General features: G+C 40.3%; 1 protein-coding gene across 25 annotated transcripts in view; it reads left to right on the forward strand.

Annotated features, from left to right (window-relative positions):
• The window catches only part of TENM2 (teneurin transmembrane protein 2), a 795,537-nt gene that overhangs the window by 748,527 nt on the left and 20,135 nt on the right, over positions 1–26,875 (forward strand). For 18 of the 25 annotated variants that reach the window (XM_083481507.1, XM_083481506.1, XM_083481483.1 and 15 more), the window contains 7 exons: positions 1,104–1,124; positions 4,796–4,852; positions 8,603–8,835; positions 10,390–10,544; positions 11,110–11,984; positions 21,492–21,667; positions 25,349–25,584. In XM_083481507.1, coding sequence (XP_083337633.1) covers positions 1,104–1,124; positions 4,796–4,852; positions 8,603–8,835; positions 10,390–10,544; positions 11,110–11,984; positions 21,492–21,667; positions 25,349–25,584 — 1,753 coding nt within the window. The remainder of the gene's footprint in view (positions 1–1,103; positions 1,125–4,795; positions 4,853–8,602; positions 8,836–10,389; positions 10,545–11,109; positions 11,985–21,491; positions 21,668–25,348; positions 25,585–26,875) is intronic. The other 7 variants (XM_083481494.1, XM_083481502.1, XM_083481484.1 and 4 more) reach the window with 1 other exon arrangement.

Consider the following 26,875-nt stretch of genomic DNA (forward strand, 5'->3'; position numbering starts at 1 on the left):
TCAGGGCAAAACTCCCCACAATGAAACATTTGTTGTATGAAAAATTAAAGGATTTTAGAAGGAAATTATGGGTCGTGCAGCTGTTTTAAACGCAGCAGTATGACCAAGACAGCTGAAACTTTTGCAGAGGCAAATGTTATTGAAAGTGTGATCACATATAACTGCCTGATAACATAATGAGCACAGTCATAATGAGCACAGTTTCAGTATGCCACTGAATACCATTTCCTGGAATTTGTTGCTGTTATGTCTTGATTGTAGGCTACTTTGAAGTATCTAGTTGTGGTTACTGTAAGAAATAGGATTCTGGACTGCACTAACCCAGTGATTGATTTGACAGGGCTCAACTTTTGTTCTCATGTATATAGCAAAACAGGCATCCCACAGCATGGCTTACAAACATTGCAAGATAAATAGGTATTGGTATTAGTATTGGTATATGTATGCACATATATGTGTGAGATATATATATATACATCCTGACCCTAAAATTTAATATAAAATCTCATCTTACAGTGCTGAGATAAACACTGATTAATACTGTGTGAATTTACAAAGCTCAGTGTCACTTTGCTCTGTTATAAAACAGCACTTCTGCTCAGTTAGACAGCACATAAGATGAATAACTGCACTGACAGTCAAACCTGCCTTAAGTGACAATTTTAGGGACTGAAGAGGAAAGCCAGTTGCAAAGTAGAGATGGGCTCAGGGTTTAAAAACTCTTGTGGTTCAATTGTTTGAATGGAAAGGATATTAGCACATTTCACTTTTGTCAGGCCTACACTGCATCAAGCCTGCTGACAAGCAGCTGCCAACTCTTTTCACTGTCAGTATAAAAGACAGGACGGTTTTACACATGACGTTTTTTCAGTGATCCAGAAAGTTTCTTACAAAAAAAATGCCTTGAGGGGCTATTCCAGCAGGGAATCTTGTGACTGTTGTGCTTCATCCTTAAATTAACCTAAGGCTAAAGCTAAAAAGAGGTTTCCTTTGCCATGCCTTCTTGTCGCATAAGATAAAATGTTATGTTTGCTTTATAGCCTTTACTTCAGCTAACTGTTCTCCTTTCCCCCCTCTTTCTTTTCTGTTTCTTTCCTATAAAGAAATAAAGAATTTAAACATAGGTAAGACCAAAACCACAATCGTTATTTACTATAGTTTGTTCCATTGTGTTTACTTTTTCTGTTGTGCTTCTTTTGCAATGTTCTGTTTTAAATGTATCAAATATAGCAACATTAATATGCTAATTGTGTGTTATGAATATGATAAGCATTAGCAATTATACACTGCAGTCAAAAAGCAACCAAATAAGTTCTGACAGCAATTAGGAATGTCTAATGGAATGCAAGTATAATGAACCCCAAGTTAACTTTTATATGAGCACTTCTCCCTGCAGTCTGTAATTGGCTTAAATGGTTGAGGCAAACTACAGCAGTGGCTTTTGTAAATTCTGGAGAGGGTTCAGAAGGCACTAATGAACTGGAAATGGGTCAAAAACTCATTTCCAACTCATTAATTTTTTTCTTGATTCAGCTCCTCCCTCCCTTTTAATACAATATTAGTTGGTTGATCTGTTATTATTTCAAATAGAGTTTGAATTCTTTTGCAAAATAGTTAATTCCTTTCTTGGTCAGTTTCTCTGCTCACTCTTTAGGTGCATGTACATCTTGGATATTACAGTAGAAGCACAGTAGAAGCATGAAACACTCATGCGTCTGCTTGCTGGCACCAGTGGCAATTCTTGGAGCTGCCTGTACTCAAAAGTTAATTTACTGCAAAATAAAACAAATAAAACATTACACTAAACACTCAAGGTATTAGCTCATCAACCCAGTTGGACCAGGATAAATATATTGGCCCTGTAACTCAAACTTGGTGTCTGAGATAGTGTAAGCCTCCTGCTGTGTTTGATAAATATAATTGCTCTCCTCTTTCACAATGACTGAAAATATGTATTACAAGTTGCCAACTGTGGCATGAACCTGCGGAAAGAAAAAATGAAGCTTCTAGATTAATTAGATGGAATTCATGTTGTTGAAGGGTGTGATGTGTATGCTAGGAGAGCCCAGGGCTCTATTAATATATCCACATTGTTGCCAAAATGATGTTACTTCCTGCCGTTTCCCTCACTTCCTGGCTTACTCTTTAAGTACCTTCTTTTGTCTGAGTAGACGCTGTTGTGAGTGCCACACAAGCTGTAGCTGCTTGTAACTGCTAAAGAGTAAAAAAATAAATAAATCAGTACATAGTTCTTGCCAGTGTTCAAAGAGGAATGCATTTGTATTGGTTAGAACTAAGTTTAGTGGTAGCTGTTCATTAAAAAAAGGTGTGTGTTAATATATCAAAGTAGAAAATAAGGGGAAGCTATATTTCTTAAGTTTCCTGTGAAGTCAATGCTGTCTATTTGAAAAAAGAATCTTCTTAATATAAGTGTTAAAAGGAAAGCATTTGACCCAATAAATGGACATAAAAGAAAAAAAGTGTATTGGAAATAAAGGAAACATGTTTCAAATAACAATAGTACACAAGTACACAACTGTGCTCATTGCTTTACATTACCAATATCACAGATTTGCTTCTGTTGTCCCAAACATGGAAAAGTTATACTTTTGGTGCATGCCAGGGGTAGCTAATGTGGTACCCACCAGATATTGTCATATTACAACTCCCATCAGCCTCAGCCAATGATCAGATATATATAAGAATAGTCAAACACCACTTAAATGAAAATGCTGCTGTATTGTAACAACACAATGGTGAAAATCAAAGTTGGTTAGAAAGGCAATTAAAGGCGGTGACCAGAAAGGAGTTTGATAATGTGTGGCTTTAAAGTATTATGACCTTATTATATTATATTATAGCATTACAAAACTCTAATGATAAGCTGAATGCTGGAGGTATAAATACTATAAAGCAGATGTGTGGCAAATTTGGTGGAAATATCCACCAACTTACACACGATTGACTCACATGAGACTGCGTATATCCGTATATGCAAATGGCGAGAGAGAGCTGGAGAATCCTTGCGGCTCACAAGGAGACCCTCCTTGGAGCCCAAAGAGGACTCCATAGAGGGCAGAGGAAGCCCCAAAGAGACCGGAGGGGCCGCCTATATTAGCATATTTATATTAAAGGATACTGAACTAGGAAGGAGGAATGATGAAATTGTGGTTGTATTTGTGGGTGTTTGTGGTTTGTGTAGTTCTGATCATTAAAAGAATAATTAACAAAGGATGGAATTCAACATCACTCTATGCTGAACATTTTGTCGGTGTGAACATATCATCCTGTCAGGTGGAACTATGTCCCCTCACACTGCAAGCTGTTTGGGGGGGGGGGGTTCTGAGCAACCCAAGCAAATTTAGTGGGGAAGAAGGTGGGAGAAACTTAAATGCGCAAATGGAAACCCCTGCAGAGGGCTTCTGCTGACTGTATTTGTTAGGTGAATCCCACCCAAAATATATAATTTTAAAATAATACTAATTAAGATCAACACCATTAACCATCTTGCTAAAATGGCAGCTGCTCAAAAGGGTTTTTGCATTTCCTTTTTTAAAAAATGCATTTATAGCATCATAATGTTATAACACCCTTTCATTTAAGTGGTATTTCACTGTTATGTGTGTGTTTTTTAATAGCATTAAAATAATTTTTGACTATAAAAATGGTTTTTAAAAAGGGGGTAATAAAATAGCTGCACAGCCCACACAGAAAGTACAGTATGTGTGTGCTAAGCTTAATAGGTTCCTCTGTCCACTGCATCCCTACCCACATAAGAACCCCATCATTTTAAAAAGATAGAATTGCAAAAAAGGTCATTTACAGCTATGGAGATTGTACCACTCTCTTATTTTTCAAACTTTTTGTTTTGTGAGAAAGGGCAAAAGAACTAGGATGGCAGTGATTGGATGGCAACATCATGCACACACCCCATAAAAAGTGAATTAACAAAACATAGCAATGCTGCACTAAATACCTAAGTGGAAGCATCTCAGCATTTTATTCTCCCAATATTCCAGTATGACCAAGAAGCAGTATTCATAATAGGGCTCTTGCAGTCAAAGGGGCAAACTGGATTATCCAGGTTAGGAGCCCAGTTCTACCAGACCTCTATGCTGCCTCTCTCCCACATGCTCCACTTCTGTGCCAGGAATATCTTTGGCTGTATGATTATTGTCCTTAGACCAGTATTAACACATACTTGCCCAGCTTGCAATACTATTGCAACATTGCATGTTATGATATTGTGCTAGGATGGCAGTTGTAGTGGCCTGCCCTAAAAACTTATTTACCAGGGTAACCATAGGATAGGAGTATAAGAATCTCACAATGTCACAGGTGCTCCCTCTGAAAACAGTTAACAAAAGATTGGATTTTTGTCGTATCTATATCTTCATCCACAGCCATCCTCCAAAAATCTGGGTAACACCACCTAACTATTCTGTCCGCAAGAATGCCTACTTCTGTACTTGTCTCAACATAACCCCTTGCTCATGGGGTTTGGTTTTGTTTATCTCAAAAATCCAAGAGTGTGGCTCTTCAGAGGCCAGTAGGTCCAACTGCAGAGAAATAACTAGATCATTCACTTTCTGTCTTCGTCCTGCTGATTTTTAAAGCCTCTACTGGCTTTTAAAGAAGTTTGCCCCATATCACCCATGGCTGGCATCTGCAGAAATCTTGTTTAAAATACTCATTACATCTGCCTGTTTTTAGCCAGGCATGTTTGTGCAGGAACTTCTCCATTTAGTCCAGTTGTCTATTTGAATAGCTGAGGCTGACATTTCTAAATTTGCAGGTGGCTCACTGGCTCCACACCTCGAACAGCTGTCAAAACAGATTTATTAGAAATAAGGTAATACTTCAAGACATCCACTGACCCCACAAGATAGGGGGGAAACTTCAGCAGAACATTAGCTTAGCTTACTGTCAAATCTGGGGAACTTGTTGCTTGTTTCAGTTAGCACTGCAGCCTTGCACAAATAATATAATGGGCTTTCTATGGTATGAAGACACAGAAAAAACAGGTTTACCTCAAAACTAAGGCATTATAAGCTTGACTGCTACAGCCCAGTTCTATTGACGTACATTAATTTTGGGGCCACAAGCTATTGCTTGTACTGCTGCAGTTAGCACTGAATCCTATTTCTGACAAGGGAAACGAAACCATCCAATTGTGCCTCACCAAAGAAAGTAATAGTGATGTTAGCGATATCAGTTGATGTTAGCAATTGACCAGAGGCCTATAAGTTGTCCTCTTAGAGATGGATATATTATCAGCATCTTCTCTGCAGCAATGTGTTACAACCTTTAGCTATGATTTCTTGGAGACTTGTTGGGGTGGTGTGAGATAACCAGAGGGCTGTTGATACACCGGAGTGACATGGGCAGAAATAAGACAAAGGCATGCAACCTATAAAACAGGAATCTGCAGTCAATTCCTGCTTCCAAATTAGAGTGCAGTAGCAACATCTTTCCGCTCCACTTCTGTTTGTTGCATAGTGGTGAATGAATATCTTGTGCTCAGTGAACCATTTTGTTGCCATTGTATTCTCCATCAAATAACCTATGAAGGAGGTACAAGAAAAGGAGCATTTTAAATACTCAACACTTTAGTGCATGGTTCAGGACTTTTACACTCTTACCTCCCCCTCTCCCTGATATATTCATGACTTTTCCAGGAGTCCCATTTTAGTAACAATATGACCAAAAGCTCAGTCTCAAAACCTGTTTTTAATACCCCAAGGTATCTCAATAGTGAAATAATTGTAAAAGGGGAAAGTACTTTTTCATAAAGTGAATAGTTGACTATGGAATTCACTTCTACAAGGTGCAATGATAGCCCACAACAGATAGCTTTTAAACAAGATTAGACAAATTCCGGAATGATATAGCTATCAATGGCTACTAGTCATGATGGCTATATAGTACCCCCAAATCAATGGGGAACAACAGCAAAAGAAAGCTACCGCCTTTCTATTTGTCTTGGTAGATTTCCCATAGGACTAGACAGGGCTTTGGTCTAATCCAGCAGGGGTTTTCTCATGTTCATATGTACTTCTGAGCATATGCTGCTAATTTTGTTGGATATTTTATATGAGGGGAGATCTATAAATACTTTATAAATCATAAAATAAATCTTCCCTCCTATAGAGTAGCCATTGTTATCCCAAAACATTTGCGATTAGGAAGTAAGACTTCAAATTTTAAAGCCCCCACAAGGCCCTTTCAGGTGTGAAAGCTCTCACAGAATTGTGTGGATTGCAGTTTGCCCTGCCTCCCACCATTGAGATCCCAGCTGTCTTCAGGCATTGGAGAATAAGGTCTGCAGTGCTGAGCCTGCTATACTCCTGTATAGCATGTTCACGGTGGAGCCAGGCGATGGAAATTCGACAGATAGGGTGGGGCAAGCAAGGACATTGTTGCTGTCCCCTTATTACAAGAACCCTATAATGCCTGAATCCAGTAGTTCACAGTTTAGAAACTAAAAGCTGGCTACCACTTTTGCCACTATACTGGTGTTTTTATGTCACAAATACACAGATTTGGAATCTTAGCTGTTTTTCCATCTGTGTCTTTAGAGTTTAAAGGAAAAGAAAAATCAGGACAGCGTTTCAGTGTCACAAAGTACATACTTAGATAGTGCAGCAAAGGATTTTATGTCAGATTGAGGGTGAAAACATACATGCATTCAGAAGTGTGATGGAATGGTGTCAACATGCATTTGCTTCATTTTGAGGCATTTGTTTTCAGGGCAGAGAATGTGCATAAAACCCAATTCCACCACACTTAGGATGCCCTGGTTGTGTTCTAAAAGCACAGAGCAGGCCTTGGTCTGGTCAGTACATTACTAGATGACCATCTGGGAACTACCGTACTTTTTGCTCTATAAGACTCACTTTTTCCCTCCTAAAAAGTAAGGGGAAATGTGTGTGCGTCTTGTGGAGCGAATGCAGGCTGCACAGCTATCCCAGAAGCCAGAACAGCAAGAGGGATTGCTGCTTTCACTGCGCAGCGATCCCTCTTGCTGTTCTGGCTTCTGAGATTCAGAATATTTTTTTCTTGTTTTCCTCCTCCAAAAACTAGATGCGTCTTGTGGTCTGGTGCATCTTATAGAGCGAAAAATACGGTACTTGTACACCACCTTGGGTTCCATGACAGAAGAAAAGTGGAGTAAAAAGGCAAGAAGATAGATAGATAGATAGATAGATAGATAGATAGATAGATAGATAGATAGATAGGATGTATGTCAGTCTTTTCTCAAAGTAATGTGGAAGTAGTCCACAGCATATGGTTTACCAGACGGAGAATGATTTAGAATGTTTTTATTCTGAGTAATAAGAAAGACTTTTCTGTTTGCTTCTTCAGTACTAACCTTAAATGTGAGGTCAGCATTTTGGAATACCTAAATGGTAGTGTTAACCTCTCACCCTCACAAACTGACCATCTTATTATAAAGCGTTACAAAACTCTTTATTTTAAAAAACATATCTATGAAGAGTGAAGAATGAGAAGGGAAAGGACTGCAATTAAAAATTATGAGATTATTCGTCTTTTATGCAGCTTCAGGGCAGGCTGTAGTGTATTCTATTATTTGGCACAGTGGGAAGACAGCTAAAGATTTTACGAGGAGGCACAGATGCTGTACCTTTTTCAAAAATAATTTACAGCTTCTTGTCAGAAGACATCTCACGTTGGCTTCCCATATATTTTGCATTTGTGGCTACATTATTTTTCAAAGCTCTGTACCTAAATGAAATAAAATAGATGGATTCACATGGGTGGTAAAAAGCAATCCATAAATGGAAGCTAATGAGAACCATATATATCTTCAGTGTCCAAATTATTGAGATATAAAACAATTTCCAGTTGTCAAAAAGATATAGAATGATGTAATATTCAGAGGAAGATTGATTAGAAGCCAAGGTGAACTGGTCTTATACAAGGCAGACACTTCCTAACAGTTAGTGAGTGTAGCTGTTAAGAGCCAGTGTCTAACGCATCTAGCCCAAACCTGTGCAAGTTTACTCAGAAGTAAATCCCACTGAATTCAACAGAACTTCTTTTCTATAAAGTGTGCATGGGATTGCAGACATCATTTGAGATGGGACACCTTTCCAGAGTTTATTAAATTACATAAGTTGCTATGTCGCTACCTTCTACCCAGTAGCCCCTGTTATGATTCATTTATTTATTTATTTGTCACTTTTTTATCCAGCCCTTCATCCAAGATGGTATCCATGGCATTACCTATGTAGGCCTCACAGCAACCTGGGAAGTAAGAGCAGGCTCAGAGATAGCGACTTGCCCCAGGCCAGCAAATGGCACAGAAGGGATTTGATGCTGAGTTTCTCACACCCAAACTCTACTCTAATATAACCAAATTAAGGGATGGGACTGAGAAAAGGGCAGGCTTTGCCAAACCTAATGTTACACTGTTGTGGGGTGGAGGGTGGGAGTCACCCTCAGACAGAAGGGTGGTGGGACTGATACTATCTACATTTCTTGCCCAAGACTACCCCTGTCATATCCCTGTTCATTACTGACAAGAACTACGCTTTGTGGGGTCTGGTTTAGCCATTGTGTTTTCTCTTCTCTTCTAAAGCAACAACCCTGCCCACAAGTACTACCTAGCTGTGGATCCTGTTTCGGGCTCACTCTATGTGTCAGACACCAACAGCCGCCGTATTTACAAAGTCAAAACCCTTACTGGTGCAAAAGACCTAGCTGGAAATTCTGAAGTAGTGGCAGGTACAGGGGAGCAGTGTCTGCCTTTTGATGAAGCCAGGTGTGGTGACGGAGGGAAAGCAGTGGATGCAACTTTAATGAGCCCACGAGGTAAGGGATGTAAAAAGTTGCACAAACTATAATCTGAAGCTAGACTGAATCATATATAATTATCTGGTAATTAAAACACTGCTTGCTGACTTATTTTTTAATCTGTGGTTGAATCACAACAAGTTGGCAATTGTTTCCCACAGACAATTCTTTTCATGGGGTTTGCTTGCAGCCCCTGTTCCTTTGCAAAACAACAACAACCTTCACATTCCATTGTGGAGAAGAAGTACAAACAATCAGGATTGTCTGAAGCAAAATCTCTTTGGAGATGCAAAAGTGTCTGTTATTTTGGGCAAAGGTGGTTGGCACTGTCTGGTCTATATTCTGTTTCTGCAAAAGAAACAAAAGCCAGACTTTATTTTCCATTTTAATAATATGATTTTTTTTTAAAAAAATGTAAAGATTGTATGGAATAATGGTTCTTAGGTTAATGTTTCCTTTGCTTGCTTGTCAATATTGCACTTAAAAAAACTGCAGCCTAAGTGCCTACGCTTCAGCTAGCCTTCCCTTTGGGAATGAATGAAAGTAGAGCAGAAGAAATATAAACAAACACTGTATAAAAGAAATGTCTACCTATTGGAAGAGTATAAATTCCAGCTTCAGTAGCTCATATAAATAAATAATTCTGATTCAATAAATTTGAAAGGCACAGCTGAAACGAACCATAAAAATCTGAAAATTCAAACAGGATATTTTTCAATATAAAAATGATAAACATTAATTTTATAACTTGATTGTTTCTCTTAAAATAAACCAATATGAAGTACTCTAGCTTTTTCTGTAGCTGAGGTTTCTTTCATTGCGCTAATTAAATTCACCTTAGTGGCACCAAACACAGAAGCTATTACCTTACATGATGTAGGTGGCATAACTGGTGGTATTTTTCCTTACCAAAACTGCCTTGGTGCACATGCTTCTGTGGCTCAAGGACAGTAACATCTGAAGGAAAGGAAGAAGCACTTAAAGGATAAGAAGGTAGTGTTTACATATGTACTTGTTCAGGCATACACACACATGCATATGCACATGGGTATCCAGCCAAAATGTGTTTACTAAGATTTTGTGACTGGAGTCACAATGCACCAGGGGGAGGTTGCCTTGCCTAATGACTGGAGATTGGCTACAATATCTACAGTAGTACAGTTTTTGGTGGGGCAACAAAAGCTCAGATTTATTACAGCATAGAGAACAAACAGAGACTAAGACTGTACAGATAAAAAGCGGACTAGGTGGACTGTTATTTCAATTAGTTTATTTTCTGCCCCCCCCCCAAAATACTGAAAAGTAGTGTCAGCTTTATATACTTGTATATAATACCAGGAAACTAGTGGTGTTAATGTTAGCTTGTAAATTAATTTGTTGAGAATTTAGAACCAAAGATTTCATTCACTCTAATGGAGCAGTACTTTTGAGATGGTTGAAATGGCGTCGTACTTCAGCTCAAAAATTCAGAAGCAAATACTTACAAGTGAGGGGCAGCTACAATAATTGGTGAATTTATCAGCAAACCATGAGGTCAGACAACTCATTTTTACTTTCTTTGCACCCTGGTAGGAATTGCAGTAGATAAGTATGGCCTTATGTATTTTGTTGATGCTACAATGATCCGAAAAGTTGATCAGAATGGAATCATATCAACTCTGCTTGGCTCTAACGACCTAACTGCTGTTCGGCCACTAAGCTGTGATTCCAGCATGGATGTTACCCAGGTAGAGTGTTACTTCTTGTTTGTAATAAAACAGATGGTTATTTATTTTGGATAAAGGCCTACTTGTTCTCCCTAGATAACACTATGTATTCCAATCTGATGGAGAAAAGGGGTTTTGAATGTAGTGATGATGAAATACAGTTACTGATATAACAAACAAGTTTTCTCTGCAGCAGATGACATATCTCAGTGATAGAAAAATAGAGCTGTGGTCATATTGTGTTTAATTGGCTTTGCTTTTCCTATATATCTTTGAAGTGTTTAGTCCCATGTACTGCATATATCATTACTCAGTGTAGGCACTGTGTGTAGTTTTAATAAATAGAGAAAAGAAATGTGTCCAAGTGAACTACACACAGCGTAGCTCTTTGAGTTGCTCAGTTAAGATTTGAGCAATTAGTTGTTATTTCATACATAGAATAATAGAATTGTAGAGTTGGAAGGGACCCTGTGGGTTATCTAGTCCAACCCCCTGAATGCAGGAATCTCAGTACATAATTTATATGCGTTCAAAGAAATGTCCAGATTGTTCTAAAACCAGTCCTAATTTATTGTGCCTCTTGTAGGTGCGCCTGGAGTGGCCAACTGACCTTGCTGTTAATCCAATGGATAACTCCCTGTATGTACTGGAGAACAATGTCATTTTGCGGATCACCGAGAACCATCAGGTTAGCATCATTGCTGGCCGTCCAATGCACTGCCAGGTTCCTGGTATAGACTACTCTCTCAGCAAACTGGCCATTCATTCTGCACTGGAGTCAGCCAGTGCCATTGCCATCTCACACACTGGAATTCTTTACATCAGTGAAACAGATGAGAAAAAAATTAACCGGCTTCGCCAGGTCACCACGAATGGCGAGATTTGCCTCTTGGCTGGGGCAGCTTCAGACTGCGACTGCAAAAATGATGTCAACTGTAATTGCTATGCTGGCGATGACGCTTATGCCACTGATGCCATCTTAAATACCCCATCCTCCTTAGCTGTGGCACCAGATGGCACTATTTACATAGCAGATCTTGGAAATATACGTATCAGGGCTGTCAGCAAAAACAAACCTGTTCTTAACTCTTTCAACCAATATGAAATTGCATCTCCGGGAGAGCAGGAACTGTATGTCTTCAACATTGACGGTATCCACCAATATACCCTCAGCCTTGTTACGGGAGAATATCTATATAATTTCACCTATAGTGCCGATAATGATGTGACGGAGGTGATTGATAACAATGGCAACTCTCTAAAAATTCGGCGGGATACCAATGGAGCACCACGTCATTTTCTAATGCCTGACAATCAAATAGTGACTCTTGCTGTTGGCACAAATGGTGGGCTTAAGGTAGTGTCAACCCAGACCTTGGAACTTGGATTAATGACTTATCATGGGAGCAGTGGTCTCTTGGCAACAAAAAGTGATGAGACAGCATGGACGACCTTTTATGAGTAAGGCTCTTTTCAAAATAATGTTGCACATTCATTTTGTGTCTAGGTGATAAACAAGTAGGACTTCGTGATGGTTCAAGGACAAGGCAGCATATTCTGTGCCTCAAAAGACCACTAGTTTTACACACATTTTCTTATTTGGCATAATCTACTCTAAATTCCTTTCTGCGTAATTGAAAACTGCTTTTCAAGGTCCAAATTTGGCAAGGTCAAAGGAGGAGGCTTGAGATGGGTGAAAGAATTTTCAGGTAAGGATAGACGGGTAGAGAATTATATAGAGAAGAACCATCCTGTGAATTAACTGGTGGTCTTTGTTTTAGAGAAAAGCATAGGAACATATAAAACTGCCTTATACAGAGTCAGATCAGCAGTTCATCTAGCTTAGCATTGCCTATACTCACAGGCAGCAGCTAGGACATTCCCATCCCTACCTGGATTGAGCTTCAAACCTTATGCATGCAAGTCTAATACTGAGCTCTGGCCCTTCCCCATAATATCTGCCTTTAAATTTTATTTGTTTATTTACAAATGTGCACATCTTTTCAGTGCAGCTCAGAGAATACGGTAATGACATTCAAGTGAATTTGGATAACTGCTAATGTTTTGAATGTCCTTTGGAGAAGCAGTTGTACTACAGTGCCCAGCAGCCTAAAATGCAACTACAATTTATGGATGTTTAGGATGCATGCATATGTATAGCAGCTGCCAGGATAGGACCCAGCTTTCATGATCCTGCATGCCACGACAGAGAATATTTCCCATACTTGCTGTGCCCAACTCATAACCTAATAAATGATGGCTACACCCTACTAAGCTTTCTTTCTCCAGGGATTTCAATACTGCAGTTTCTTTTGGAACTCAGATGACAAGTCTTGCTGTTCAAATGGGCAGGATATTGGGACCGTGCTCTATCTGGGCAGATAAAGCATTGATTGACTTTGCTGATTGCTCATTCCTCAGATTGTTGAGGAAATTGGATCCTAAGGTCTCTGAAAGAAATTCAGTGTGACTTATATAATTTCTAGAGAGCTCAAAATTACACTCGTTTCAGGAACTAGTAGATGAAAAAGACAAAATTTCCTCTTTAACTGAAACAGATGACAGATAAGATAATAGGGTGCGTGTGCGTGTGTATGCGTGTCTGCACAAGAAAACCAGTGTCATTAACCAATGTTTTTCCAAAGAACATCCTCAGCTATATATTTTGCCAGTGTTGTATAATTTCTTCAAGTACCGTATTTTTCGTCCTATAGGGCGCACCGGCCCATAGGACGCACCTCGTTTTCTGGGGGGGAAATGAATAAAAAATATTATTCCCCCCACCCACCCTGGCTGCCGCCCCAAGCCTTGCGCTCACCTGCCCGAAGCACGGGGCACCCTCCGGAGAGCTCCCGGTGCTTTGGGCGACAGGCTGCCGCCCCAAGCCTCACGCACCCGGCGGGACCTCCTGCCGGGCGCGCAAGGCTTGCAGACACTCGCCCGAAGCACAGAGAGCCCTCCGGAGGGCTCCCCGTGCTTCGGGCGACAGGCTGCCACCCCAAGCCTCGCGCGCTCGGGGGGACCTCCTGCCGGGCGCGCAAGGCTTGCGGACACTCGCGGCGGCTGCAGGCTGCTGCCCGCAAGCCTTGTGAGCCCGCAGGAACTCCCACCGGGCTTGCAAGGCTTGCGGATAGCTTCCTGAAGCCTGGAGAGCGAGAGGGGTCAGTGCGCACCGATGCCTCTCGCTCTCCAGGCTTCAGCGAAAGCCTGCATTCGCCCCATAGGACGCACACACATTTCCCCTTCATTTTTGGAGGGGGGAAAATGCGTCCTATGGGGCGAAAAATACAGTAAGTGACATTCTGCAAATACTGATTATGAAAAATATGAATATGCAGATGTAGGTGATTAAGGGTAAAATGTTTAGCTGCCTACTGATAGTTATGTGGCATCTCTTGTCCTTTATATGGAGTTCACACCCTTCTAAGAAAGCACATCAACCTGCCATGTGACACAGTAGGCTGGGGTGGTTAGTATTCATAAGTAGAGTCCTTGTCAGGGAAGTATCCATCCCCACTGTTGGAAATCAAATATTTTCCAAGATAAGATTGCTTTTGATAGCGCTTATTGACAGCCACCCAGTTATCTGTCAGTTGTAAATGGAAAAAGATTAATCCACCATCTATTAAGAAATGGTATATGGGATTAGGCTACATGGTCAAACTAACCAATGTGATAAAATTAAGAGAGAGGAAGCAACAAAATGATTTGTTTATACATAAATGGAGCTTGTTTATTCACTACAAGAATGGCAAGGTACAGGAAGCGCTTCAGCCACATGCTGTGTTAGGAACAATATGATTAGTAAGCTGGTTTTTGGTTTTCTTTCCCCCCCTTTTTTCTACTGCCCCCTAAAATAAATTTTATTTAATTTTGAGAGTTTAAAAGAATGATCTAAATGTGTACTATTAGCTTACATACACCCTTAACATTACTCTGATTTGTTTTTCTTTTCCATTTTGTAGGTACAATATGTAAGGATTACTATGATTAATGTGCTTCCCACTGGTGATTAATTACAATTGTATTATTTATTGTATTATTTATTGTATCAACATATTTACCTTGGTAAGAATTCAGTGTCACACTCTTCTCATCGTTCCATCAGCACAGGCGTTCCTGTTTGCCAGACAATCCCCCTGCATGCTGTTCTTGGGGTTCTCCTGAACCTCCAGACCAGATTTGGAGGGAGGAGAGGGAGAAAGTGCCATTGTGCTAGCAAGGAGCCCTCACACTGGCTTCCACTAGTGCCAGGTTACTTGAATCTGGGCTCTTGGGTTGTATTAAACCAAACTCTACTCAGTCTACCAATTGAAATTAATTAACCTAAGTCATGCCATAAATGAATCATAGAATTGTAAAGTTGGAGGGGATCCTGAGAGTCACCTAGTCCAACCCCCTGCAATGCAGAAATCTCAACTAAAGCATCCATGACAGGTGGCCATCCAGCCTCTGCTTAAAAACCTCCAAGGAAGGAGAGTCCACAACCTGCCAAGAGAATCTGTTCCACTGTCAAACAGCTCTTACTGTCAGAAAGTTCTTCCCGATGTTTAGTCAGAATCTCCTTTCTTGTCACTTGAAGCCATTGGTTCAAGTCCTACCCTCTGGAGCAGGAGAAAACAAGCTTGCTCCGTCTTCCACGTGACAGCCCTTAAGATACTTGAAGATGGCTATCATCTCTCCTCTCGGGTCTCCTTTCCCCCCCAAGCTAAACATCCTCAACTGCCTCAGCCATAAGGTTTGGTTTCCAGACCCTTGCCTTGAGTATTGTGGTGGCCACTGCGCATTTTACAGCTTGTCAATATCCTTCTTAAATTGTGGCTCCATGTTCATTAACGTCAGTGACCTTTCTCTAGTATTGAATCCCATCCCTACTTTTTCCATGCTTATATATGTTTGTATGGACGTTTGGTATAAAAAAAGCAAACAAAACTTTTTTTCTTTTTGCAATAGATCTGCTTGCTGGGGAAAGCTTCCATCTTAAGGGGAAGTCTGGACAAGCAGCAGATTTATGCGCAAGGAAGCACCCTAGCCTTCTGCTTCACTTAAGTATGGTCAGCCCAGTGTTCCTCACAGCAGCTCAGTTCAGTGATAATAATGCTAAGCTATTGTTTAGAAATACGTGAGTGAGGCTGGGCAAGCCTCAGGCTTGCATATTTGGCTGTTTATTTCTCCTCTGATGCAGCCACAAATAAATTGGAAGCATCCATTTCCTGGTTTAAACTAATTGTCGTTTCTTGTTACCTTCAGACTGGGTCAAGCTGTCTTTAGTTTATACTGTGGCTTACTGAAACAGGACAAGGTCAAACCCAGACTTATTATCCTGGGTTGTTTCAATAAATGCTAGTTTAAACTGTTTATGATCCATATCAATTTTGCATACATTCTATCTCATTTCTGCATTAGTCTGCATTTTAAAAAAAATCTGCATGAAAATTTGTATTTAAATATGTGTTTAAATGCTGTTCTGTCACAGAATGAAAATGCATTTCTACACTTTTTTTCTTTTACTAAAATGCACATTATAATGCATTTTGGTATGCTTTGAGAGCCAAGAACTGTATTACAGAATTCAGAGAAGTGTGATAATTATGTTTCAGTTAGTATAGGAGTTGTGGATCAGGTCTGTTTGCACTGGAATTAATAAAAGCCAAATTCTTCAAGCTTCCTTAGTTTTAACAAACCAAAATTCACTGGTTCGGACATAATGACAGACTACAGTTAGTTCCAGCTAGGTAGTGGATTCTTCGAATCTCCTTGTGGCTGTAGCAGAGGAGTGGTGTGTGTGGAGGTTTTTACATATGCACTGGACTAATGTGTCTACAGATATCAAACAAACACTGTGGTGAAGTACATTCCTCTTCATTTTATCAGTGCCTCCTCCAGAAAATGAATATAACTATTTCAGCTTTTCTTGAGGGAAAAAACTGATGCAAAGACACCCTATGTATGTTTCATGTCTCCTCCACACCCTAAAAAATAAACCTTACTTTTTAAAAGATTCAGGGCACCATTAGATCAGGCTACTTGTTGGTAATTATTAATCGTTACGTGGCCTCTTCAAAGTATATACCCCCATAATGTGTACCCCAGACAACTATATTCAAGGACATAAAAAGTCACATAGCTGATATAGTTGGAAACTAACTACCATTTCTAAAGCGATCTCTTTTTTTTAGGTTTTGATGGAGTTTTTCAATGGAGTAGGAGAGCACTGCCACCTGCTGATCATTTTGTAGAATAGCCACTTATAAATGTGTGTTTCATGGATCTTGCTGATGGAGCTACGTTATTATTTTTTGAACCAGGAGATGTGTGACCACCTTGTCATTCCTTGTCTGAAAGACAGTTTACAATGGTATTGAAACAGGCTTCATCTAGAGTAGCATGAAGCAGTTTCATGAACAGTCAACTACTGGAGGTTTTTAAGCAGAGCTTGGATAGCCATCTGTCATGTATTGAGATTCCTACATTTCAGGGGGTTGGACTAGATGACCCCCCGGTATCCCTTCCAACAGTATGATTCTATGATTCTGTACTGCATAGTTTGTTGGGGGGCTTTAGTCTCACTAGTGCAGGCATACAAATATACACCTTTTAAAGCTAACCGTGGTTACAAAAAGAAAGAAATGCTTATTTGGTGAATAATAAAAATTTATGAATAAGTTAATAACTAACAGCAGATTTGGGCAGTGTAACTTTGGAGGGGTCACACTTTAGAGAGCTCCCATTAGATAATGGCAGGGTTAGGTGCTCCTGTGTCCTACAGAATAGAGAGCTCCCATTAGATAATGGCAGGGTTAGGTGCTCCTGTGTCCTACAGAATAACTCACCTATTTTGAAAACACTGAATAGGATTGACTCTAATTGTTCAGAATTTTGTGACTGTGGATGATGTGAAAACAGTCTAATGGGTATATTGGCTAAAATGCTCCATGTACATTCTGCTGAGCCTTGTATATTTTAAATGCCAAGTTGCTGGCTAAGCCCACTAGGGAATGAATTGTCACAGGCAAATGTAAGATTTACAACAACAAAAATAGCAGTCAGGCATAACCATGCATAAGGGACACCCAAAACAATCCAAGATACTAGGAGCAATTTGAGTAACCTGAAATATGTTAGGAAAAATAGTAGCAGGATTGATGGAATCATAGAATTTTAAGAGTCGGAAGGGACCCTGAAGGTCAACTAGTACAACCCCCTGTAATGTAGGAATCTTTTGTCCAACGTGAGCATCGAACCCACAACCCTGAGATTAAGAGTCTCATTCATGTAAACCAATGTAAACCAGTTTCTCCTAACGTAATGAACATGGTGTAGAATCTGACATGTGAATGCCTGGCAATTATTTTAACTATAGGGCTAATTTGTAATGATACATTACATCATTTAGAAATAAACACCACATGCTGAAAGAAACTACCATGGTCATAAAGTGATCCCATTCTCCTCCCCATCCTCAGTTTCCTCTAACTAATGTTCCTACATCAGGGCATTTTCTTCAGATTAATGACTCTCCAGCATTTCTGAGATACTAACTCCTCCCAGCCGCTCATCAGTTCCCAGGAAATGTCCTGCTCCATCATAGTTATTGCTTAATAAATGTATTTATAGCTGCCTACTGCCTGGGTCCGTGCAATAATTAAGTCACATTATTGAGCACCTAACGCAACCCAGTCAGGAGGACTCGTTTCCAGATGATGACAAGCAGGACAGCAGCTGCCATTCCCCATATGCTATTCAGTCTGCTGCTTACCTTTCCTCCTGGACAAGTCTAGAAAGAGTTACACAATGGGACAATTTGCCAGTTTCAGTTATTAGTGCCTCATTAACACATCACATCCCCCCTTGCTCCCCCCCATGTCTCTTGAGAAACAGATAACATTAATTTTCTGCTCCTCCCAAAAAATTGCTGATCCAGAGGTTTTTTTAAAAAATGATCAAAGCAATTTGCACCAAATGACTTTTTTCTTCCGCCAAATGAAGTAATTTTTATCATATACATAATTTTAAATTGCTTTATTAAATCCAGTTATGCCATGAGAGAAGGCATTAATAGCTCTATTCCCCGAACAATGATTGGTGTTTTCTATTGCTTCAGGAGTAGATACCACCCACTTTTTCTCAGTAGTTCTTTTTGTGAGGTTCTTCTCCTGATAAAATGATATTGCTTATTTCTGAACCCCTTCTGCTTGCATATTTGTTTATTAATTCATCTCGAGATTTTTTTTTTATTCTGTTCTGCAGTCAAAAAAGTCTCACAGAGCAGAAAAAAGGAGGAACAAAGACAATCCCTGCCATCAAGGATTGTGAAGGCTAGGTAGATGAAAGAAACACACACACACACACACACACATTAAGGCTGCAATTCTGAGGCTTAGGGGACTGTGGGGACTGAGGCTGAAGGTGATTTTTCTGCCTTATCCAGTGTCCTGTCACAAAGGGAAGGAAATAAGCAAGATTGGATTACATCACCTCCTGGGCCATAGCTGTCAACAATCCCTTATTTGGCGGGAAACTCCCTTATCCCAGCGCTGTGTCCCCCTGCTGTCCCTTATTAATGGTGTCCCTTAATTTTCTCGGGTTTCATGCTCGCCCGGCTCAGGAGGGAAGCAGCGGCTCGGGGTTCCCCACCGCGCGCGAGAGAGAGAGAGAATGCACACAAGCTGCCGCACCTCTGTCTCTCCCTTTTCCCCCTCAGGGGCGCATCGTGAGCAAAATCCCTTATTTTGGCTGCTGATCCCTTATTTTCGAGGCTGCTAATCCCTTATTTTTAAATCTGTAAGTTGACAGCTATGTCCTGGGCTGGTGTAATTTTCTTGCTAGCTTTGGGGGGTGGGTGGGACTGGGGAGGCTATGCATTCTTTGGATCCATGCCTTCCCCTGCTCCTCTCCCTGGCATGCCCTCCTTTTGAACCTAGCGACCTCACAGCCTCTGACATCAGCATAGCAAATGCCTCTGAGGTTGCCACAGGAGTGAGGAGGGGGAAACTAGCCCTCTCTTTCAAAACTGCGCCTCTGCCCTTCTGACACAAAGATCTGCCTAACCTTATCACTGAGTGTAGCATTATATATTTCAGTTGGAGCTGCAATAACTGCAGAATAAAGATTCCTCCAAAGTAGAGTACCTTTATCTTCAAAATGTACAGCATTTGGTCACAGCAGATCCCGAACTTGTCCAGAGGCTGCTCCCCGACGGTGGGAGCAGAACTGTAGCTAGGTGATCTTCCGCCCCTGGCAGAACTGCCCAGATTGTGCCCCCTAGGTAAAGGTAAAGGCACCCCTGACCATTAGGTCCAGTCATGACCAACTCTGGGATTGTGGCGCTCATCTCGCTTTATTGGCCAAGGGAGCCGGCGTACAGCTTCTGGGTCATGTGGCCAGCATGACTAAGCCACTTCTGGCAAACCAGAGCAGTGCACAGAAACACCGTTTACCTTCCCACCGGAGAGGTACCTAATTATCTACTTGCACTTTGACGTGCTTTCGAACTGCTAGGTTGGCAGGAGCAAGAACTGAGCATGGGGGCTCACCCCGTCGCGGGGATTCGAACCACCGACCTTCTGATCAGCAAGTCCTAGGCTCAGTGGTTTAACCCACAGCACCACCCGCATCCCTTATTGTGCCCCCTAGCTATGGACAAATTAGCTCTTTTTTCTGCCTCTCCTCCAACCCCCAACCCCCCATTTCCACCCATTCAATTCACCCTCTATTTAAAACCATTTCTTATGAGGCAATAATCGATATTTATATTTATGGACATATTTTTAGCTGATTTTTAGCCCACCCCCACCCCCCAGCTATGGCCCTGTGTGGGAGTCAGCAACTTCCATACCAACCAAAATAACTACAGAAACAAGGAAATCAAGACACACAGTTTTCCCTAAAGACCACTTTTATCTGTGGTCAACCTATTGGTCCTATTCACTGGCTCATTTCACACATAATACCAAGTCACAGTGAGAAAAACATGATAAAATTCAGACCTCACACCTTACATAGCACACCCTGGTTATTGCATTTCATAGCAAGACATGATTTGGAATGTAGTGGATGTAACCACTAACTATAGGTTGTATTTGCTGTCAAAACCAAAACTGCAAATTGTTCTTTGTGAGATACTAACATAATTTGCTGGTTCAGATGCAATGGCAAACTATGATATATCTTAGATGAGTTATTGCACAAGTGCATATCAGGAGAAGGAAGCACATGAACAGAAGTGGTTTGCCTGAGATACAATGCCCTGATATGCACCTGTGTGCTGACTCTTCTGAAATGTAGGTAAAAATGTTACTATTTTTCTATGTTAAATTATTTACATTTAAAGCTTTTAAAATTTATTGCTTTTTTGCAATTTAGATTTTAACGTTTCCAAGAGTGACATTTGGACTTTGCTTATTCTTCCGTCTCCCAGCTGAAATTTCTGCTGTCCCTCTCACAGACATTTCCAGGCAGATAATGTCACTGCACACTTTGAAGAATGAATTTCTCTGCAATATTATTTTAGTTTATCTTATGAGGGGGAAATGGAAAGAATGGTTGCTCAGTAAGCAGAGGCAAAGAGAAGATGTTCTTGCACCCTGTAAATATATCAGGAATTAAAACTGAGTATCCAAATACCGGTAACAGTTCTCCAGGAAGATTCATAGGGAAAAAGGCATCCCCAAAGGTTTGCTAGATGCAGCATACTCCTTTCTGGTCCTAGGGTTCTATTTGCCTTGGCACATGAATCTAACAGTTAATTGTTTCTCTAAAATGCTGGTGCATCTTTGGTTTTGATACTGAAAAAATATTGTACACCATTCATCTTTGCTGTAATTTGCTCCTGTGATATTTTTATTTCCATTCTCTAGACTTTCACATCTGTTTCATATTTGTTAACTTCAGAAAGTACATGAATATATTGGCTCCGTTCATTTTTGAAAACTTAAATATGTGGGACTTCTTTCTTGCATCTTTTAGTTATGACCATGAAGGACGCCTAACCAATGTGACTCGCCCTACTGGTGTAGTAACCAGCCTTCATCGTGAAATGGAAAAGTCCATTACTATTGATATTGAAAACTCCAACCGGGACGATGATGTCACTGTAATTACCAATCTCTCCTCTGTGGAGGCATCCTATACAGTTGTTCAAGGTATAGAAATGCTTCTCAAAAGAATCATTATCCAATAACAATAATCACTTCTGAGTTAATGAATGTCCACATCACTACCACCCTTTCCATAGGACTGGAAGGAAGCATAGATATTATATGTTCTGTTGTTGTGCAAATGCATTTGTTCACAGAAAAATAATTTCATGTCCTGTGGATCATTCCAGTTCAAAAAAAAGGAAATCAGATTGTTCAGCATTTTTTTAATGCTTCCCATATAAGATCTAATGAGAAGTTTGAGAAGGAGCTATATCCACACATTAAAAACGTTCCTCAAGGGTGATAGAAGAGCCTCCCAAGATGAGCTCCTTCCAAACCTCAACACATTTGTGCTTCTTAGGCCAGGACTAACCCAGATCTGCAACTTCTCACTCAATGCAATACGTATCTTGCATTGATTATCCATGCTGGGGATCCAGGTGACAACCATGCTTTTATTTTGAAAGCCATTTATTCTTCTTCATTCTCCCTGTGCAGACATACATGTGTGTTAGGTACCCGTGTAGAGCTTATCCCAGGAGCTTTCTAAAGCTGAAACCTGTGAACTAGTGCACATGGTCCCTCTCTTCAAGCAAAAATATCTTACCTATTGTACATGCCTCAAGGAGGAGGAAAACTCTTTCCTTCAGTTTTCTTTTGACTGATACAACAGTCACATCAAAGAAACCTTCCTAGTGGAGATTCTCTTCAGTGAGCTTTCTTAAGTCCCTGTCTTTTTGTGGTTTGTTGGGAAACTTTTACTTACTCGGTTTACATTAATTAGATGGTTTTTTCATGGTTTGTGGTTGTTTATTTTAATCAGGTTGCTTCTTCCTTTACCCTGTGCACCTATGGGGCAGTGGGTCTTGTTTCCCAAGTATTCACAGTGATGGAACTAAGATACAGATCTCCAACAGCTGTGATGGCTGCCTCATCTATTTAGGAAATAAATCCTGCCCTCAGGGGAAGGAATTTGCTAAACAAGGTTGCAGGAACTGACTGGTCATCATATTTCTGTGCTTTTCTCTGGAAGTGAATTTTGCGGACATCTGATATTATGGCCTTTGAGTTCATTTGCTTCCACCTCCCTTGTACTTGGGTTGTTGGCTCCCCCATGGGCACATGACACTTATTTGTTATAATTTTAAACTGCCCTTTTGGCAGCTGTTACATCAGCTAGCATGTGACTTACTCTGTGACTCACCATATCTTTGCAACCATCAAGATAAAGTGTTTTTATACCTTGATAATGATTTTTTTTTTTTGGCCTAAATTTATATCCAATTCCATCTCAGTCAAGATTTGATTCTTCTGCATGTTTTCCTAACATGGAAAGCACCTTTCAATTGCCACATGTTCAGAGGGCTTTGTCCTGCCACCTTGATAGAATTTACCTTTGTTCCAAACAAGCCATGTTTACCTGCGTGACGCAATGTAATGATGTTCATAAAGCTTTACACCTTGGATGTATCAGCAAGGCCTGATGTATAATTCATTAGAGCTTTCTAAACAGGGTGTTGCTGTTTTTTGCCTGAATACCAGTCACTAATTGATGTTACCTTAGATGATCACAACTCACATACCCTTTCCCACTAAAGATGCCTCATTCTCAACTGGGACATTTTTCATGTCTCAGTCATGAGGCAAAGGACATTATTTTCCCCCTTGAGGCATGTGCAGCAATTAAATCATTGTACCTTGAGGGAAAAGGCATGAGTGTCTTATCCTGAACTTCTACTCTTGAAAGTTTCCAGGGCATACTCTGCACAGATGCAACGAACAGATGTGTGAGTGCGTTACCATGCACATAAAACTCAAGTACATCCCAAAAGTGGAATGATGAAGAGGTCCCAATGAAAGAAGATTGGATATAGAAACTAATAGAGTATGCAGAAATGGCGAAACTTACTGGAAGAATTAAGAAATCAAGAATAACAAACTTTTTAGAAAGCAATGGAAGGGGTTCATTGAGTATTAACAAACAAACTGTAAACATGAGAGAATAGACGATTAAAAGAATAAGTTAAGGCAATTTGGAGTATGCAGGAAAGGACGAAAATAAATGTAAGGAACTGAAGAAAGAGGGAGAAGGGAGTCGAAATTGAAAATGTTAAAATTATGGTTAAATGATTGTAATGTATATAAGTGAAAATTATAAATATTTTTTAAAAAAATCAAGTACAGATAAGCAAGCTGGTGTTTCTCCCCATGGTATCTCTCCCGTGGGTCAGTTTAAAGCATTTTTATTCACTCACCTATTTTCCTGTGACCCATTTACCTGTAGTCTGAGGTCAGGAGAGAGTTGCCAAGAGAACTAACAGTCTTGTTTATTCTGTTAAAGAAGGCTTAGATTTCCTCAGCTTCAGAAGACAATTTTACAGCATAGCCACTGCAGCAGGGATTTGTAAGGGAGTTAATGGGAGCCTTACAAAAGCAATTCCATATTTCATATGCTATGACACTGTTACCAAAACTGCAGTGAAATGAATTTTGTTGATTTTTTTAAAATTGAGAAATAATGTCACTGAAAACAAACATTGTCACACAACAATAGCCTTCTGACATATAAATGCCAACTTTTATGAACTATTTGCCTGTGTTACAATGCCTTTATTTCTGTGCTACTAGATGATTACCGTATTTTTCGCTCTATAACACGCACCCGACCATAACACGCACGTAGTTTTTAGAGGAGGAAAATCCGTAGGCATGCCACCCGTAGGCATTCCCTCCATAACACGCACAGACATTTCCCCTTACTTTCTAGGAGGAAAAAAGTGAGTGTTATGGTGCAAAAAATACAGTAATTATGTAGATCTTTTCTTTCTGACAGAAGGATAGAGGTTCTTGGATAGCAGCTGGTCACAGCATTGCCTTGCTGGAGAAACTATTTTTTTATTATTCTAAAGAATAGGTCTGGTTGCAACAGCCACTCGAGAGTATAACCAAGTCATAAACTTGGTTTTATTTCTGTAACTTCTGTCAATCAGTAAAAAGCCAGGTGTCTGTTTGGCTAGTACTATTTATTCAAGACAGAATCAAGAGAGACACTCTCACAAAAGATTATGTCTAGCAGCTCATTCTGAGTGAGCATCATGCCTTAAGGACCAAAACCTAATCTATAACATTGCGCCACACACACACACACACACACACACACACACACACACACACACACTAATGGAGCTCTTAAACCAGTTTACAAGGAAAACCTGCTTATTTCTAAGAAAAGGCTCCAGCCATCTCTTTTTTCATTTCCAACTTGAATTGATTTCTTGCTGACCCAACACTTCAATTAAAATAATTTTTTGTCAGATTATACATGTAGCCACAGATATCAATGATATTTGCTATAAAAATATCAATATACAGGTACCCACAAATATCAATGATATTTGCTATAAAAAATATCAATATACATTTTGAATTACAATTAAGAAGCAAGTGGGAAACAAAATCCTAATAAACTGAAACACCTCTGCTGGCTTCAAATTTTTAATAATGTTGTTCTTCACATAAACCACTAACATCTCAATACCGTACCCACTTCCCCACCATACAACAGTTGCTGGGAAACATCATTTTAGATTTGCAGATGCACCATGAAAGCCTAGAAAATTAGGTAATATGTTTTCTTTATGACTAATGCTGCTAAGTTTCCCCCCACCCCTATTATTGCTTCAGATCAAGTGAGGAACAGCTATCAGCTCTGCAATAATGGCACCTTAAGGGTGATGTATGCCAATGGAATGAGTATTAGCTTCCACAGCGAACCACACGTGCTAGCCGGTACTGTGACCCCAACCATAGGACGATGCAATATTTCCTTGCCAATGGAGAATGGCTTAAATTCCATAGAGTGGCGCCTCAGAAAGGAACAGATTAAAGGAAAAGTTACTGTGTTTGGAAGAAAGCTCAGGGTAAGTTCAACCCAGTCCTCCAATAAAACAAGTTGTTTTAGAAATGTGGACTATTATCAATTCCTATATGCGGTATCATTTATTTCATATAAAATGTGAAAGTGATATATGCCTGGGTTATTTGAACTAAATTAACTATATGTACACATAAGCTTCAAGCTCTGTTTGCAAATCCTATCCCACAATCCATTCACCAAAATCAACCCCACCCCAATCTGAGCTACAGTATTAGAAGTGAGCCTGACTCACTTCTAATACTTTATTCTGGGAATAAAGCCCCAGAATACTTTATTCTGGGAATAAAGCCCCAGAAAGAAGGGACTAAAGAGGGGAAGAAGGGACAATTTAAATTGTAGCTCCTGACCATAATGTTAACTGGGGCACACCTGGCTCTGATGAATGGTGCCTGCAGTTGTCAAATGGTTTGCTCCTCAGTGTGGTAAAATGCACTCTAAAGAAAACCGGTCAAGCATTGTTTTTCAGGTGTACACCATTCCATATCTCTTTACAACAATTTGAAATGATACAGCCCTAGGCACTATCTGCACTATAGATTAAAGCGGCATGATACTAGTTTCAAACAGTCAAGGCTTCACCCAAAGGTTCCTGGGTACTGTAGTTCGCTAAAGGTGCTGAAAGTTGTTAGGAGATCCCTATCCCCCTCTTTCCAGAGAACTCTGGGAATTGTAGCCCTATGAGGGGAATAGGGGTTTTTTACAACTCTCAGCACCCTTTGCAAACTACACTTCCCATTATTCTTGTGGGGGGGGGCATGACTTTTTAATTGGTATGATACTGATTTAAATGTGTAGCGCAGATGGGTCCTCATTGAATAATAATCCAGTACAACAAAAGACGCGGGTGGCGGGTGGGACGCAGGTGGCGCTGTGGGTTAAACCACAGAGCCTAGGACTTGCCGATCAGAAGGTTCGAATCCCCATGACGGGGTGAGCTCCCGTTGCTCGGTCCCAGCTCCTGCCAACCTGGCAATTTGAAAGCATGTCAAAGTGCAAGTAGATAAATAGGTACTGCTCTGGCGGGAAGGTAAACGGCATTTCCGTGCACTGCTCTGGTTCGACAGAAGCGGCTTAGTCATGCTGGCCACATGACCTGGAAGCTGTACGCCGGCTCCCTCGGCCAATAAAGCAAGATGAGCGCTGCAACTCCAGAGTCGGTCACGGCTGGACCTAATGGTCAGGGTTCCCTCTACCTTTACCTTTTACAACAAAAGAAGATCACAGTAGAAGAGCATTTAAAAAGCCAGATAAACTAAACATTCATAAAAGCCTAC

The sequence above is a fragment of the Podarcis liolepis genome (assembly GCF_965112155.1).
Source record: "Podarcis liolepis genome assembly, chromosome: 2".
NCBI classification, from domain to species: domain Eukaryota; kingdom Metazoa; phylum Chordata; class Lepidosauria; order Squamata; family Lacertidae; genus Podarcis; species Podarcis liolepis.